The 17379-nt window shown below is 38.4% G+C and overlaps 2 protein-coding genes across 2 annotated transcripts; one reads left to right on the top strand and one right to left on the bottom strand.

Moving 5' to 3' along the window:
* Positions 1-1215: 1215 nt before the first annotated feature.
* LOC144420818 (uncharacterized) lies at positions 1216-6253 on the bottom strand. Its single transcript, XM_078110481.1, has 3 exons — positions 5824-6253; positions 2801-3565; positions 1216-2192 (listed from the first exon to the last, which is right to left on the bottom strand). Exons 1-3 carry the CDS (start codon positions 6251-6253, stop codon positions 1216-1218), a joined length of 2172 nt encoding a protein of 723 aa, XP_077966607.1.
* Positions 6254-11704: 5451 nt separating this feature from the next.
* On the top strand, positions 11705-14361 carry LOC120342917 (histone-binding protein RBBP4). The gene is made up of 2 exons (XM_039411965.2): positions 11705-12917; positions 13786-14361. The coding sequence occupies exons 1-2, from the start codon at positions 11820-11822 to the stop codon at positions 13963-13965; spliced, it is 1278 nt and encodes a 425-aa protein (XP_039267899.1). The 5' UTR covers positions 11705-11819; the 3' UTR covers positions 13966-14361.
* Positions 14362-17379: the final 3018 nt, after the last annotated feature.

Below are 17379 nucleotides of genomic sequence, written 5' to 3'. Positions count from 1 at the left end.
ATACAATACGAGCTGTAGACATGCAAATATCATAATGTTATATCGAACGATTCGAAATACAGTATAAAAGGAGACTACTGAATGAATTCAAACTTCAACGCTATAAAGGCGATGTAATCTTAAACTGCCATAACAAGAAATGAAATCCTAAACTGCTACCACCAGAAATGCAACCTTAAACATCTTGCTGAGCTTAGGGGACGATAATAAAATAAATACGTAAAACGATAACACGTGAAAGAGAAAAATGGGACACGTCGAATACGAGAAAACAACACAGTAATGATGACGACGACGAGTTAGCGATAATCATCACGATGACGATGTACAACTGAAGGAATCCTAACTAAACTAAACTTTAGGACCACACGGACTGCCGACAAAGCCACCCCATGACTATCCGCAGGAAGTCATTCTTCTAGGAGGCAGATTTTCGATGCGCGTCGAATATATATGCCATTTATAGTTTTAACCGCGGCAGTTCGGACTCGTCCGTCAGAACCAGGGTAAATTTGAATAACACGACCAAGTTGCCAACGTCCTCTCGGTGCAACGGGGTCAGAAACGAGCACCAGATTTCCTTCTTGTAAGTTTCGTTGTTCCTTCCGCCACTTACACCGTGTCATCAAATTCGGTAGGTAATCTTTTCGCCATCTTCTCCAAAACTGATTACAAATAGCTTCGGTTTGCCTCCATCGTTTTCTGTAGCATAATTTCATTACGTCTGAATCCAGTGGAAACACTTCGGCCGAATGCCCTTTCAACAAACAATTTGGTGTAATGGCACTAAAATCGGTTGGTTCGTCGCTCACTGTTGTAATGGGTCTACTATTCATGATGTCGGTAACCCTCGCAAACGCGGTCTTCAGGACTTCGTCGGTTACGCGCACATTCCCCAGAACTGCTTTCTAAGCACGCTTTGCGGACTTTACTAATCTTTCCCAAACGCCACCAAAATGGGGAGCGTAAGGTGGAGTGAAATGCCATTCAATATTGTGTTTTAAGCACAGTTCTGCCACGCGAGATTTATCTATCGAGTTAATGACGGTTTTCAGCTCTCGGGAACCACCAACTATATTTGATCCGTTGTCCGACCATATTTGGGATACAGGTCCTCGTATCGCAATGAAAGACAAAAGTACACATATGAAGGAATCGGTATCCATAGTCCAGCTCTCATTGAAAGACAACAAAACAAACACCCCCATCGTTTCTCTAAAACCCTGCCTCTGTTTGAATCGGGCCGAAGAAATCCAGCCCGACATTTTCGAACGGTCTTGCTTCAGTAACACGAACTTTGGGCAGATTCGACATCAGTGGGGTTCTGCAACTTGCTCGACGTCTTTTACATTCCCAACAATTATCAATTATTCGTTTGACAAGTTTTCTCCCTTTTATATGCCAGTAGCGCTGTCTTAATTCGCTAAGCGTGGCCTCTGGACCGGCATGTGCGAGTCGAATATGAGCAGCTTTCATTATCAACCATGAAATTCGACATGGGCAGTTCGAATCACATTTCAAACTTGAATACGGCAGTATAATAGGATGTTTCGAACGCAGTGGGATATTGGCATTTTCAAGACGGCCCCCGACGCGGATCACTTGTCCATCGAAAAATGGCGTCAAATTAAGTAACGTTGATTTTGATGATAAATCTTCTCCGTTAGTTATGCATTTGCGCTCCACGCGGAAATGCTTGTTTTGAGCAGAAACTATCCAATACCGGCCCGCGAGTTCCAACTGTTTAGGCGTCACAAGTTGAGCTGGCAGCGGGCTATACGTCGGACATTTCACAGAAAGATTCTTAAAATACCGAGCTGCCAACAAAACCACGGCAGTTCGTTTGCATAAGGAAAACCACGAATCAAAACGTTTGACATCAACGACCTTTTCGATTTCCGAATCAAGTACTCCATCGCTGTTATCCGCGGTTATAAAACAATCTGCTATTATGCATGTTTGATATTTAATCTCTTGGTCATAGTCGTCAACTGCACGTAACGCTATCTGGCTTGGCCAATCACTTTCGGGCATGAGCAAAAACTCTGGTCCATGTAGCCATCGATCAAAATTTTCTAGAAATCTGGAAACCGTCATTCCCCTAGTGCAGTAATCAGCGGGATTCTGTGCGGAGTCGACGTACTTCCATTGGTGTGGCCGAGTGTGATCGAGTATTTCGCGAACGCGATTGGCTACAAATGTTTTAAATCTTCGAGTTTTATTTTTTAAATATCTCAATACACAAGTCGAGTCGGACCACATATGTACGTCGCCTAGTGGAAGGGATAGTTCTTTTCGGAGAAAATTTAACAATCGCACGGCCAAGAGAGCACCTTGCAATTCTAAACGAGGCACGGGTTATCCGCGGTTATAAAACAATCTGCTATTATGCATGTTTGATATTTAATCTCTTGGTCATAGTCGTCAACTGCACGTAACGCTATCTGGCTTGGCCAATCACTTTCGGGCATGAGCAAAAACTCTGGTCCATGTAGCCATCGATCAAAATTTTCTAGAAATCTGGAAACCGTCATTCCCCTAGTGCAGTAATCAGCGGGATTCTGTGCGGAGTCGACGTACTTCCATTGGTGTGGCCGAGTGTGATCGAGTATTTCGCGAACGCGATTGGCTACAAATGTTTTAAATCTTCGAGTTTTATTTTTTAAATATCTCAATACACAAGTCGAGTCGGACCACATATGTACGTCGCCTAGTGGAAGGGATAGTTCTTTTCGGAGAAAATTTAACAATCGCACGGCCAAGAGAGCACCTTGCAATTCTAAACGAGGCACGGTCATACCTTTCATAGGTGCGACTCTTGCTTTAGCCGCGATAAGACTACACTGAAAATTCTCCCGGGAATGCTTCGATATTATGTATGCTACCGCGCCATATGCCACTTCTGATGCATCACAGAATATATGAATTTCATACGAGGAACTTTCACATTTAACACCTTTAAATTGACGTGGAATCAAAAAACTCTTTAAACATTTCAGCGAATTTATCCAATTTTCCCAACACTTCAATCTCTTATTATCGAATACTTCGTCCCAAGCTAAATTGTCACGCCAACATTCCCGCAGTAATAATTTGGCATACAATATGATTGGTGCTACAAATCCTAGTGGATCGAATATTGAACTGGTTACACTAAGGGCCTTTCTTTTCGTGGTAAATTCAGTAAATTTCTGGTGGTCGAATATAAAGCAATCCTTCTCGATGTCCCAATGCAAGCCAAGAGCTTTTCTAACAGGTAATCTGACCAGATCTAAGTCAACATTAGTGACGACACGTCCACTGGATATTTCACGTAAAACCGATTTAGAATTCGAAACCCACTCGGTCAACTTGAATCCTTTATCGTGTAACATCTTAATCATATCTTTAGCTGTCGATACCGCGGAATCAACATTCCATTTCGAAGTAAGTAAATCATCGGCGTAAAAGTCTCTATCGGTAGTTAATATTACGTCTCTAGGAAACTTATTTCTACTATCGTACGCAGCTCTCTTCAAACAAAAGTTTGCGACATAAGGTGAATCCACAGCTCCAAAAATACGAACTAAGAATTTATACACATCTGGCCGTTTGGTTGAAAAAAGGTCTTCCGACCAGAGGAAACGTGCAGAATCCGTATCATCTTCCGGCAATCAAATCATATGAAACATGGCTTCTATATCGGCGTTTATAGCGATTGGTCTTTCCCGAAAACGTAAAAGCACCCCGACTAGATTATTGATCAAATCGCGCCCGGACATCAATCGACTGTTCAGACTGACGCCGCAGCAAGTAGATGCCGCGTCAAAAACAATTCTTATTTTATTTTGCTTGTTGGGATTTTCAACGCCATGATGAGGCAGAAACCAAGTTCGAGGACCGCGAAACGCCTTTTCATCTGAAGTTAGCTTACGCACCCAACCCCTTTCAATATTCTTTGCCATTTCTTTACAATATAAGTTTCGCAAACGTTCGTTTCCTTGGAGTCGTTTTCTAAGATTTTCGAACCTGTTAAGCGCTACGTGTTCGTTTTGCGGCATTTCGCAATTTTCATTTCTCCACATAAACCTAACCTCGTAATGACCGTCGATAAATCTAATTTTTTTTTCCATCAAATTATCAGTTTGTCTATCTTCAATCGACTCGCTACGGGTCAAATTGTACGCCGTGCCTACAGCTTCAGTGGACCAAAATCGCTCGACTTGTTCTTGCAGCATGTTATACTGGTCACGCAAATCACAACACAGCATATTTGAAACAGTTTCATCTTCATTAATCGCGCCTAAAGACCCGATCAAAGTCCAACCGAGAGGAGTTTTAATACCCACTGGTTCATGTTGCTGGCCGACTCTACGTTCAAGCTAGAAATGCGCTAAGGGATTATCGGCTCCGATTAAAATCATAGCTTTGTTCGCTTCAATGTCGGTTAACGGAATATCCTGCAGGTGAGTCATATTGTGATCGTTCTTAAGGATTCTAGCTGGATGTGGTATGCGTGACTCGACCACAAACACGTTGCTTAACATCAGAATTTGACCACTCTCGTCGTGAGCAGATCGCACCGACAATTTCACCACCTCCGTATTTTGCGAAACGCCCTTATTGCATAAGGTGTTAATGGTTAGACACCTAGGACTTCCTTTTAAACCAAGTTTTTGTTTTAATTTGGGATGTATTATTGAGATTTGACTGGCAGAATCTAGAACAGCAATAGCATATTCAGAGGATCCCAATGGGCCTTTTACTACGACTGGCAAAATCTGAAACTGAACACCATTAACGCCTGAAATATGAGAATTGGCAACGCCGCTCATATGAGGAGGAAGATCAGGCTGATTGTTATCACTCAATCTATTAGGAACGATTCTCAAACCATAGATGGCTGAATGATGCTTACTAGGACAAACACGACACATATTGCGGAACCGGCACGAAATAGCTAAATGTCCAGGTTCGAGACAGTTAAAACACAGGCGTGAATCTAGTAGAAATCTTCTTTTCGTGTCATTGGCACTAAACCCGAAGCTATCGCAGTTACTCAAAGAATGAAAACCATTGCAATAGAAACATTGCATTCGCGGTTGGTCGAGCGGCTGATTTGAATGACCCGATAAAGGGTATACCACATTCTTCTTAGGAAATGACTGTCTGCGATCGTCACGATCTATTTTAGTTCTGAAAAGATTTGGTGAAAAAGGATTTCCTAATTCCTCGCATCGTTCCCACAACCACTGCTCGAAGTCCAGTAAACTCGGCATTTCGTCGGCACGAATCATATCAGTCACAAACTTATTCCAACTCGAGGTCAGTTCGGTCGGAATTCGCATTGCTGTCTTTCTAACATTTTCAATACTATACAAATCTGCAAGCAATCGCATTTTCTTCAAATTTATCACAATGTCGCGAACTTCAGAATGAAAATCAGATATTTTCCGGATACTGAATTCTGTTACTCGTCTACCATCTACAACCTTCTCGATAAAGACCCGAGCAATCGTCACCCGTTGGCCGAATATATGTTTCAATTCACTCAACGCGACAATAAATTACTTCCCACCGTCCCTAAGCCATCGACATGTCGTTTAGCCACCCCCGTCAAAGACGCGACTAAGCGAACCATACGCGAACCGTCGTCGTCAAGAGAACTGTGTACATTATCAAAAAATAACTCAATAAAGTTTGGCCATTCTAGGGTCGTTCCGCTAAAACTAGGAATCGTAATCGGTGATAAATGGTACTGGGACAATATTCTAGAATTCAACTGTAATGATAACATAGTTTGTTCCTCTACTGACATATTAAAAGAATTAACAGAAAATTTACCAGACTGGTTAGGTTCCAAGTGGTCAATCCACGCGTCGACTGCTTCTTGTGGTATAAGCATTCTGTTTGCAGGAGACGGGCGTTTGTAAGTTCGTGCTGTCGGGAAGTGCAATTCTTTGGTCTTTTCTGAATTTGTTGTCACTTGACTCTTCGTCGGAACAAAAAAGTTCGCTGCACTTCGTCTGCGTGTTGACTCTAACGGATATTCAATATTGACGCCACGTAAGTTATCTTTAGGCATCTTTTTGGTAGCCAATTCAGTCTTTTCTTGTTCAATTTCACGCATAAGTTCGTCAGCTTGGCGACGTGTTAGATCTGCCATTCGTTCTTTTTCGTTTATGTCTCGACGTTTGTGATCAAGGCGACGCTCTAGTGCTGATATTTTATTGCGAATGGTATCTTCTTCTGTGAGAAAGTCTCGTTTAGCCATACGTACAAGAGAATCGGCTCTTTCTACCTCTCGTTCTTGCTCAAGTTGCAATCGCTTCAGTGATTCAACACTGCATTTGCTTGTATTGGATTCGGCAGACCAATGATCAGAAACGATCTCCTCGTCAAGGTAAGAATAAAATTTCTGCTTTCAATTTGATCGATTTTCGATAACATCATTTGCATTCCAGTTTCATATTTCTTCAAAACATTTGGATTACGGGTAGTCGGAATGAGTTTATCCATCACTTGGTCATAAGCAATTCGTTTAACATGAAGTTTAATTTTAAGATCAGTAACGATAGGATTTTGAGCATTTTCAGTAATCGATTTTGAAAATCTGTCGCACAAACCATTTAGTTCATTTTGTAGTCTTTCGTGGCATAATACATTGCGTCCAATAGTTTCAGAGTTACCGTCGTCTGTTTCCGCGAGAGGAACTGCAGGCGAAGAAGAAGCTTCTCGTCTATTCAAATCTTGTGTAATTGATTCATCTGCTTCGTTCATCGTCGTCGCAGGGAGATTTGTTCAACTTTGTCACTTTTGGGACCCGGAAATGATAAGTCGATTTGCCAGACTCGTTTTATTGAAAGTATTCAAAACGGTTGACTAAAATACAAATGAAATAATTAGCACCAAATAAATCAAAGACAAATGATACAGAATATAAAACTAATACTTACACAAAACAACTCCATATAATAGCATAGTCCCAAAACGACAGATATACAACCAAGGTAAAACAGTAACTATAAATGCAATACAATACGAGCTGTAGACATGCAAATATCATAATGTTATATCGAACGATTCGAAATACAGTATAAAAGGAGACTACTGAATGAATTCAAACTTCAACGCTATAAAGGCGATGTAATCTTAAACTGCCATAACAAGAAATGAAATCCTAAACTGCTACCACCAGAAATGCAATCTTAAACATCTTGCTGAGCTTAGGGGACGATAATAAAATAAATACGTAAAACGATAACACGTGAAAGAGAAAAATGCGACACGTCGAATACGAGAAAACAACACAGTAATGATGACGACGACGAGTTAGCGATAATCATCACGATGACGATGTACAACTGAAGGGATCCTAACTAAACTAAACTTTAGGACCACACGGACTGCCGACACAACCTGCTTCCGACCGCGATTGACTGAAATTTTCAAAATAGCTCGCGATCGACTGATCGGTTGTAATGTCATAAACAAAAATGAACGAGAATATCGGTCAGAGACCGAAGACTTATCGATCGAAAGTTAGGGGATCCCAAAACAGCGCTCTTACTCCATAGTGACACCTTGTGTCCCATTACTAATTAATTAATGACTTGCTAATTATACGGCATAATTTGTCCAAAATCAATGGGCTTCTGGTCCGAGATAAAATGAATGCACATGCAAAATCTGGACCAGATTCAATCTCGCTTCCGTGAGATATCGCGTGCATCTAACAGACATACAGACAGACAAATACCTATCAACATACTTACCGATTAAAATCGACAAGTAATGAATACGAATACGCAGATAACCGCACACACGCATACAAAAATTCCACTACTGCCAATAAGCTCGGCTCCGCGGGCGCATTCTCAATGAAATTGCCACAAAAGTAGGCATTTTTCATATTCCATTCAATTTGTTAATTTTTTGATTATGTAATTGTACCCGGAGTAGAATTTTTATCATTTATTTCAGATTTATTGAAATCATACACTTCAGATCTAGGGCCTGTCTAATTTTCAGTTGTAAGTGTTTTCAATTTCTCCAAAAACCTTGAATGAAAGTGTCCATGTACTATCTAAACAGCGAATAATGAACAATCTCAAACCATAAATGTTCCATGACTGCTCAAACTTCTCTATCTAATTTACAATATTCTTCAAGTCCGATTCTTTGCTCGCTTGGAATTTTGGCAAATTTACTCAACATCAAACGCGATCGACCGGTCTATCGCGATCGGCGTGTTGGCCACCCTTGCAATATATATATATATAGACATATAGTACAACAAAATATTTTTCCCATTCGCATTTTCATGATTTTGCAAATATTAATTTCATGCGCTGACAGAAATAAAAGACTAAAAACGATAAAGACTCGTTACAATTGACCCACAAAATCTTGTTTTAATCATATTTAATGCCGATACACATAATATTTACGAATACGGGATTTAATAAAACTGATTTGTAATAAGTGTGCCGCGACTTTTTAATGTTGTTGTTAGTGTGCCGCAAGCTGAAAAGGTTTGGGAACCCCTGATCTAGTGCATGCTTTTCTTCTTGAGGAATAGAATTACATTTTCTTGGACTTACATTTTCCATTGGTTGTTTTCTAGTCTCTTGTGCCCAATACATTCGATAACGCGGTAATTCCAGAATGCCCATCATGGATGTCCAACTACTCCCAAATATTGTTCGAATTCGTTGTGGTTTGTAGCATCGGAAAATTCTACTTTCTGTACCGAATACAAATTGGTCAGTTCTGCAATGTGATCAATTAAATTATTATTATCAAAAAACTGCTGAAAATATTGTAAACACGTCGATGTCTTTTCTGGCTGAGGAGGTAAAGGTGGCCTTTTGAAGTTACACGCAACTTGTAGTGTAGATCTTGCTCTCCATCGCATTTGAATGTCAGTCATAGATGTTTGATGACGACTTGTTTCTTGATGTTCTACATCTATCTATCTGCTTCTGAACTCAAGGTCATATTTGTCTTAGATGCTGACTGTGTGGAAAATACTTCCCTAGACTCTGACGCTATATATGTGCTAGTTATTGGTGGCATCATTCTGAGCATCTAATATATTCATCATCTGTATTTCTGTCTGAAGCCAGCGATACTTGTTCTGACGAATATAACACACACGAATCATGCCCTGATTTCTGGACTATGTCTTCAACTTCCTTCTCCCTTTCAATTTCTGAATCACTGAACTGAGTGTTTACCATACAGACAACACGGTCATGTATGGCTCCATGAGTTTCAGTAAATCTATTTTTTTTTGTAGGTATAGATATAGACGTAGGTATGGATATACTGTAGATAGATAATTACAGAGGAACCTCATCACCATTTTATTACTCCTCAACATTTTTATTACTCATATGTTTCATTTCTATGTATTATAAATTATCATACTAAACTTGTACTGCAAACATGGCAAAATTCCTAACTGCAGCTAACAACTTTGTGTCCCACTACAAGAACGCTCAAAAATCATAATATTTAATTACATAAGCCCGTCTTGGGCAAATTTATTCAGGGTAATCAATTGAAAAGTGAAACAGTAGGCCCTTCGACGTACCAGCATATATTATTTCTTTCACAAACAAACACGCATTTTTGACAGATCAAGATTTCTTTATTTTTGTCTGATAGGGCTGAATGTTTTATATTAACTTTGGCGAACAGGACCTTAATTCACGAATATATGCCAAAAAGATAGAAGTTGGGATAGAGCAATCTTAATGGGTGGGGACTAGGGGTGCTGCTTTTCATTATTCATGTCCCAGTTGTTTTTCAACCTACGCTTCGCGTGCTATAAAGGTGCGGTGATTCTGAACCACCGCAAATTAGGGCCGAGTTGTCACCTTTTTACAAACCACCTCCAAAATAAAGTACTAAGATAATTTCTCTGGGGTCAAGGGTTGAGGAAACATCCTCCATTCCTGCTTCGCGCTGTTTTTATTTCATTTTTGCCTTGCCTTAAGCATCTGTCCTGATAGGATTTAGGATGTACGGTACGTATTTATCCCGGGCTGCCGGGGAAGAGGAAAGTCAGTAAGACGGCTTAGGCTTAATCAGAGACGAATAGAATGTTCGTTGTATTTAACCAGATGTTGAGACATCTGAGAACTGCAGTGCACCGCTGATATTGTCATCAAACCCTACAAACTGATAAATTAACCATCTAAGTTACCGGTATATTTTTTTGACATTCCCAGAGCCAGAGGTATTACTTATGCGGATAGGCTATGCTTGTTATGAATCGAATTTTACAGAATTGTAGTAATTTTTTTCATGACTTTTATTTGTTTTCAAGTAGGCTATTTGTTCAAGGCTTTTGCATGCCACACAAAAATCTTCTTTGAGCCGCAGTTTGCCCACCCTGATATAGACTAACGGTAAATAGATAAAATCAAGTAACATCTCTAAACCAAAGCTGCGCTGCCACTGTTAGGGCTGTAGGGGGATTTTTTCAGATACCGGTAGTGATTTATCAGATTTCGGGTTTCTTTGCATTAAGTACATCCGTTGATCCACATATCCTTTATCATGTCATATTACTGTATCATCTAGTCTATAGACTACTTACATATTGCAGTACTGAAATAGCACTGTCAGTTTGGTGTTGAAAGTTGAATATTCTATAATCAATATAATATATATAACCCCAATTTTGAATTTTTCTTATAGAAGCACAGATAAAAGGGGTGGAATATTTTATTTACAAGTTACATATTTTCGCAGTTTACGTAAGTGTTTTAGGTATCTAGACTATATATAACGAATGTACGCATACTTTATTTTAGTATTTGTTGCTAATAGCAAGACTAAATTCCTAATTTATTACTTATCGATTTTAATCGGTAAGTATGTTGATAGATATTTGTCTGTCTGTTAGATTCACGCGATATCTCACGAAAGTGAGATTGGATCTGCTGCAGATTTTGCATGTGCATTCATCATATTTCGGACCAGAAGCCTATTGATTTTGGGCGAATTATGTCGTATAATTAGCGAATTATTAATTAATTAGTGATTGGACACAAGGTGTCACTATGGAGCAAGAGCGCTGTTTTGGGGATCCCCTAACTTTCAATCGATAAGTCTTTGGTCTCTGACCGATATTCTCGTTTTGTTATTGCTTAATATGATCTATTTGGATACCTGAAATTGGATGATGCTACAAATCTCTTATCAAACATTCTCAAATGATAATGATGTGACACTGCCATTCTTTGAATTCCTTGGATATCGTGAGCTTCGTTACAATTTAACTACTTTAAAAACATAATTTGAGATACTTTCAGCTTTGTCAGTTGTTGTTATTCACTCAAAGTCATTTTGAATAGTCTATATAATTTTGATGTTTTACTCGACTCGCTGAAATATCAGTAATTTTCAAAGTTTCAAATGCTGATGCAATATTAGTGTTAAATAATCATAGTGTGGTCCTTTACATCTCTATACCGCATATTATAGTTCTTCTTGCACTGTCTTATCATAATCAAATATGGAGCAGGCGAGTTGCCAATGGCGAGTTAGCGCTGTGACAAGTTGCCCTCCACCCTCCCAAAGCTGTATTCTTTGATGAATTGAATTGATCTTGTAAGGAGATAATATTCACTTATTCGGAATAAAATTAGTAGAATTGCTTATTTTTTCAAATTATTGATAAGGACAAAATTCTAGCTCTTGAATTTACTCACGCCAGAATAAAAATCCTATTATGTATGCACAAAAGGTTATACATTACAATAGTTTCTGGTTTACTATAGAGCATTGATCAAATTAGACATTTTAACTCAAAATCGAAGGCTGTTATGGCTGAAAAAGAAACATTTGATGAGGCAGTGGAAGAAAGAGTTATCAATGAAGAATATAAGATATGGAAAAAGAACACACCATTTTTGTATGATCTGGTAATGACACATGCATTAGAATGGCCAAGTCTCACAGTTCAATGGCTTCCTGATGTAGCAAAAGCAGATGGGAAAGACTATGCTGTTCATAAGCTCATTTTGGGGACACATACCTCAGATGAACAAAATCACATGATCATTGCGAGCGTTCAGCTTCCCACAGATGATGCTACATTTGATGCATCTCATTATGATAGTGAAAGAGGGGAATTTGGTGGTTTTGGTTCAGTTAGTGGGAAAATTGAGATAGAAACAAAAATTAACCACGAAGGAGAGGTCAATAGAGCTCGTTACATGCCTCAGAGGCCGTGTATCATCGGCACAAAGACACCAAGTAGCGATGTCCTAGTCTTCGATATCACCAAACATCCACCTAAACCAGATCCATGTGGAGTTTGCAAACCTGATATTCGTTTAAAAGGTCATCAGAAAGAGGGCTATGGCTTATCTTGGAATCCAAATGTAACTGGTCACTTGTTGAGTGCTTCAGATGATCACACTATATGTCTGTGGGACGTGGGTCACAAATTAAAAGAAAATCGTGAGCTCGATGCTAAATCAGTATTTACTGGTCACACTGCTGTAGTAGAAGATGTGTCTTGGCACCTCCTTCATGAAAGTCTATTCGGATCGGTAGCAGATGATCAGAAATTACTTATTTGGGATACAAGGGCACAAAGTACCAATAAACCAAGTCATATCGTTGAGGCTCACACTGCCGAAGTGAATTGTTTATCATTCAACCCCTTCAGTGAATTTATTCTTGCCACTGGTTCAGCTGATAAAACTGTTGCATTGTGGGATTTGAGAAATCTTAAGCTCAAGCTTCATTCATTTGAATCACACAAGGATGAAATATTCCAAGTTCAATGGTCACCACATAATGAAACTATCCTGGCATCAAGTGGAACTGATCGCAGACTCAATGTCTGGGATCTAAGTAAGATTGGCGAAGAACAGTCCGCAGAAGACGCGGAGGATGGTCCTCCAGAACTACTGGTATGTACTTTTTTATCACTCTGTTAATTTTTTTTGTTCAGTAGTTGATCACATCAGTTTAACCAAGAATAAATTATACAATAAAAGTGCCATAGCTAGATATGTAGTATCTGCTCCTGTGCAAAGTGGAATTGAATTTTGGAATGCATTGTACAATATTTTGAGCTGTAGTAATATATTTGCTCAATATTTCTTATTTAAAAATATCCAAATATTGTTAAATATACTAAAAGTATATATGATAGGTAGAACAAAATTATGAGATGTTTCCAGTGTGACAGTGTTCCAAAAAACAGAACCCAGATCTTTTGGAACATACTTTTGCCCAAAGCATCCCAGATCACTGAAACTTTTGGGTACAATTATACACAAACAGAAGTTGAAGTGTTAAATAAGTTTTCTTCATTTTCATAGTAATTAAGAAATTTATGAGCTCTGTTATTTTTTGGATCACCCTGTATGTAAATAAAAGGTGGGCTTTGTTTACCTACAGTTTAATGAGGCCAAAATAATATGCCCAAATTAATTTGCCTGTTTATTATTATCATTTCCATCCATATACAAATATTTCAGGTAAAAATTTCATTTAAAGTATAAGCTATGACTTTTGCCAATTGATTTCTGTGTGTCATGCAAATTGCTCATTTTTACTAATTATTTATGCCAGGCGATTGTCAGCCGTCTGTTACTGCTCAGAGAAATATAATATAGTTTTGTATCTACTTTCAATCACATAAGTAATTGGTCACTGAAGTATAGCAGTAATGTCACAGAAAATGCTTGGAATGCATTTTTATTTTTAATTTCATGTTGTTATTTGCTGAATTTTTTCAAAAAATTAATTAGAAATTACCGTATGTTTTGTCAGTTCATTCATGGTGGCCACACAGCCAAGATCTCCGATTTTTCCTGGAACTCAAAAGAACCATGGGTAATATGTTCTGTGTCAGAGGATAACATCATGCAGGTGTGGCAGATGGCTGAAAACATATACAACGATGAAGAACAAGAACCTGGATGCTCCGATTTAGAGCAGACAGCGGGTTGATTCAGCCGAATGTGTACTTTGCAGATGGCTCCAGAACTCGTAATGCATCAAAGGCAAATATAGTGATAATAGCCTTCCATGCTTCTTCAACCAAATCAACAATGGCACTCCAATAGGCAAGGAAGCCAATTTTCAACAGAATGATTTGCTTGCTTGCTGTATGTATTCAGAGCAATACTCATCACTCGTGATAGCCCAATGCTGCTTATCAAACTAAAGTAATGAAACAACCCATGCAAAACAATGTTTCCGCATTTAACATTTGATGCCTGCTTATTTCAGCCAATTTCTGTGTAGACAATAACATGCTTATCCAGTGATTGTGTCTGTAATGTTAGATTTTTGCCAAATAACAACTGTATTTTGTTCTCAAATACATGTTTCTAAACACATAAAGCATTTACTGTTAAGTTAAATAGTTTTGAATCTCAGTGGTCTGGATTATATCTGCAGGATTGTTAGGCTACTCATGCCAGCCTTTTCTCCACCAACCAAAATTCAGTCTCGATGTAGAGCAATATAATGTGAAAAAAAAACGCGTGAAATTATTTTTGACAAGGAAAAAATTATAAGCCCTGCTGTTTATTTTGACGATGACTTCACACTTGTAGCTCTATTAGACACGGAGAAACTCAACGCCAATGAATAACATTGTTGTGCAATATATGAAGGTCTGCAGTTTTATGAATTTTTAACTCTCCACCGCCGCGAAATACTTTAAATGTTGTTTTACTGACGATCATGGCGATAAAATGCAATAAATTGGAACGACGACTGTGCGAATCCATTCTTCGGAATAACGACTTCCCAGTTATAAATAACCCTTTTTGGGCAAATTAAAATCCATTGTCAATTTGGACTTATGAACTTGATTATTTTTGGTATATTCAAATAAAGATATATATATTACGTCGATATGGTTAAATAAACCAAATCCAAATTTCCTGTAAATTTAGATATTTGTTATAATACGACGGAATACAATATTTTATAAACAAATGTAAAAGCTACAGATCCACAAGCAGTCGTTATTTATAACTATGCAAGTTGGCCATTGTTTTCGTTAACGTTTAAAAATGCTGAACCGTTATTCGGAGCCATTATCGCACTATCGATTCTCTGCCTTTTACTAGCCCTGATCGAAGATAAATTGTACGATCACTCGGATCGACGTCATCAAGAATATCTGACTACCACCAGCGGTGGCTCGACAGCCCTGCCCACTCTCTTCTTGACTTTGTGGAGGCGAAGCGCTATGGTACTTGTACATTGTTCCAATTGTCCCGTCGAATGGTCTTGGTGATTGTGACGGGTTCCTATCTCGGCCTGACTCTGCCATATTTTGTGTGTTGCTGTCTGGCAAGTTACTTTCCGTTTGTTATATTTTGAACGCTGATCTTCATTTTGTTTCGCTAGCACTGGGCAATAATGATGCCTATTTTTGATCAATAATTGCTAGATGTGTTGAGTGAATTTCCCGGATTTATTGCACATGCTATGTGGACGTCTGGCGTGGTTTGCAGCCAGAACAACTTTTTATATTTATCCTCCAGCATTATTTGCTGGGTCATTCATCCACAACTTAGTTATCTACTCTTTCTAATTTTGACAAACAGCGAAAGTAAAAAATTGAAATGCGTAAAATTTCGAATGGGGTTCAGTGCACAAGTAATTGGACTCAAAAAATATAAATACTATTGAAGAAAAGACCCGTTCAAGAAATATAAATACTATTGAATACATATTTTATTAAAGGTTGTCATTAATGAACCTACCACAATATATTTGCCAAAATAACATATGTACACACAGTATTAAAGACAGCGGGAGCATTGTTATGCAAGGTAATTAGAAGCTTCTATTAGTCATTAGTGGGATTACAAACATTCGATATATTCTCTTAATTTACATTATATATCGTGATTATGCAGATCTTGTTGAATTGCAGGAATATTGAATAAAAAACAAAATGATTGGTTTCCGATACTTTACCGGATAACCCTATACAAATCAGCAAATTGGGAACCGTAGCAGAGTTACCAAGATAATAACGAGAATATCGGTCGGAGACTGAAGGCTTATCGATCGAAACTGCGGTTTCGATTAGTTCTGTATTTTAAGTTTCCAAAATATTGATCAAGTAGTAGATTGCTTTTGACCTTTTTTTCGAAGATAATTCGCGGTTTATTATCTTCCATAATATCGGAGCGTATTCCTCATTTTTTAATGTGCCAATTTCAGAAAAATTATCGATAAGATCGACAAAGTGGCCGTCCTTGTCGTTTTTCACTTTCTCAGATATTTCAATCACAGATTTTTGAACTGCAGACACAGCGGAAAAAACACTGGCATCAAGATTTTGTGACATCAATTCCATCACTATGGACAATCTGCGAACACAAACTTCGTCATATTGTTTGCTCAACTTTTTCAGCGCCTCATCAAAAAACGTTCTGAAATAAATCAGTAGGCTCTCTTTCAATACCACATCTTCAAGTATGTCATTCGGTGCGTCCAACAGCATAAGTATTACTTCGTCAAATTCAGAAATTCCGATTCGAAGAAGCACAAATGAAAGCATTTGGGCATAGACTCGATTGTAGTATTCTAAGTTTTCTGTTTGATTCTTGCACTTATCAATACACTTATTTGCATTTTCTATCAGTGCCAAGGCGGATGTTTCAATCGTAGCGGCATCCAAGTGATCTTTCAAAACAATTTCTGGAGATTTCCGTGTAACTGTCTTAGATGATTTCAAGTTCTTTGAAACGTAATCTAAAAAATATCTCACTGCATCACACTTTTTTGCTTGGTCGTATTCAACGTCTTGAATGATTCTCCAAAGAGTAGCTACATATTCAGAATGTTCAAGAACCATTAGATTGGCAAGCTTTGCCAGACATTCAATATTGTTTTTCAATAAAAGGTAACCATACTGTCCTAATAAAATTAATATTCTTGTCAATGTGCTGTAATGTTGTAGCTGACTGAGTTCCATGTAATCCTTTGGAATGGAGTTGATCATTTTCACGACCGCATCAGCGGGTGAGCCCGTCTTTTCAAATTCCGCCTTATTCTCAAATTCGTTTGTGAGATGCCGTTCTACTTCATAAAAATTAGGTACATCGCCAGGAAAAAACCCTTTCGCGCTTTTACGACCAACATCTATATTGCGACTATTCAGCATTGAATCTCCCGGTGTACTCTGTTTAGTCGGTTTAAATGCCTCAACAAGATCATAGTTATTTTCTATGGAAAGCGTAGTCATATACATTTTGATATAATTTACTCCTTTACCCCAGCGTTGTAGTTTTACCAGCATTTCCAGTATACGACGATCAACTGACATTTTTTGTTCTTCTTTAATAAAAGGAGTCTACGCTAATTGCTCTAAAGCAATAAGAGAATCTTCCA

Source organism: Styela clava, chromosome 3 (genome assembly GCF_964204865.1).
Source record: "Styela clava chromosome 3, kaStyClav1.hap1.2, whole genome shotgun sequence".
NCBI classification, from domain to species: Eukaryota; Metazoa; Chordata; class Ascidiacea; order Stolidobranchia; family Styelidae; genus Styela; species Styela clava.
Note: the sequence above shows the minus strand (reverse complement) of the source record. Positions and strands in the feature narration are given on the sequence as shown.

Excerpts from the sequence above, each read along its gene's own strand:
- LOC144420818 (XM_078110481.1), bottom strand. The coding sequence starts at position 6,253 with ATGGCTAAACGAGACTTTCTCACAGAAGAAGATACCATTCGCAATAAA. Across the intron at positions 3,566-5,823 it reads CTTGGAACCTAACCAGTCTG|TTCGTATTTTTGGAGCTGTG; the intron begins GTAAATTTTCTG and ends ATAAATTCTTAG. Across the intron at positions 2,193-2,800 it reads AAGAGTCGCACCTATGAAAG|CCAATCGCGTTCGCGAAATA; the intron begins GTATGACCGTGC and ends AAACATTTGTAG.
- LOC120342917 (XM_039411965.2), top strand. The coding sequence starts at position 11,820 with ATGGCTGAAAAAGAAACATTTGATGAGGCAGTGGAAGAAAGAGTTATC. Across the intron at positions 12,918-13,785 it reads ATGGTCCTCCAGAACTACTG|TTCATTCATGGTGGCCACAC; the intron begins GTATGTACTTTT and ends ATGTTTTGTCAG.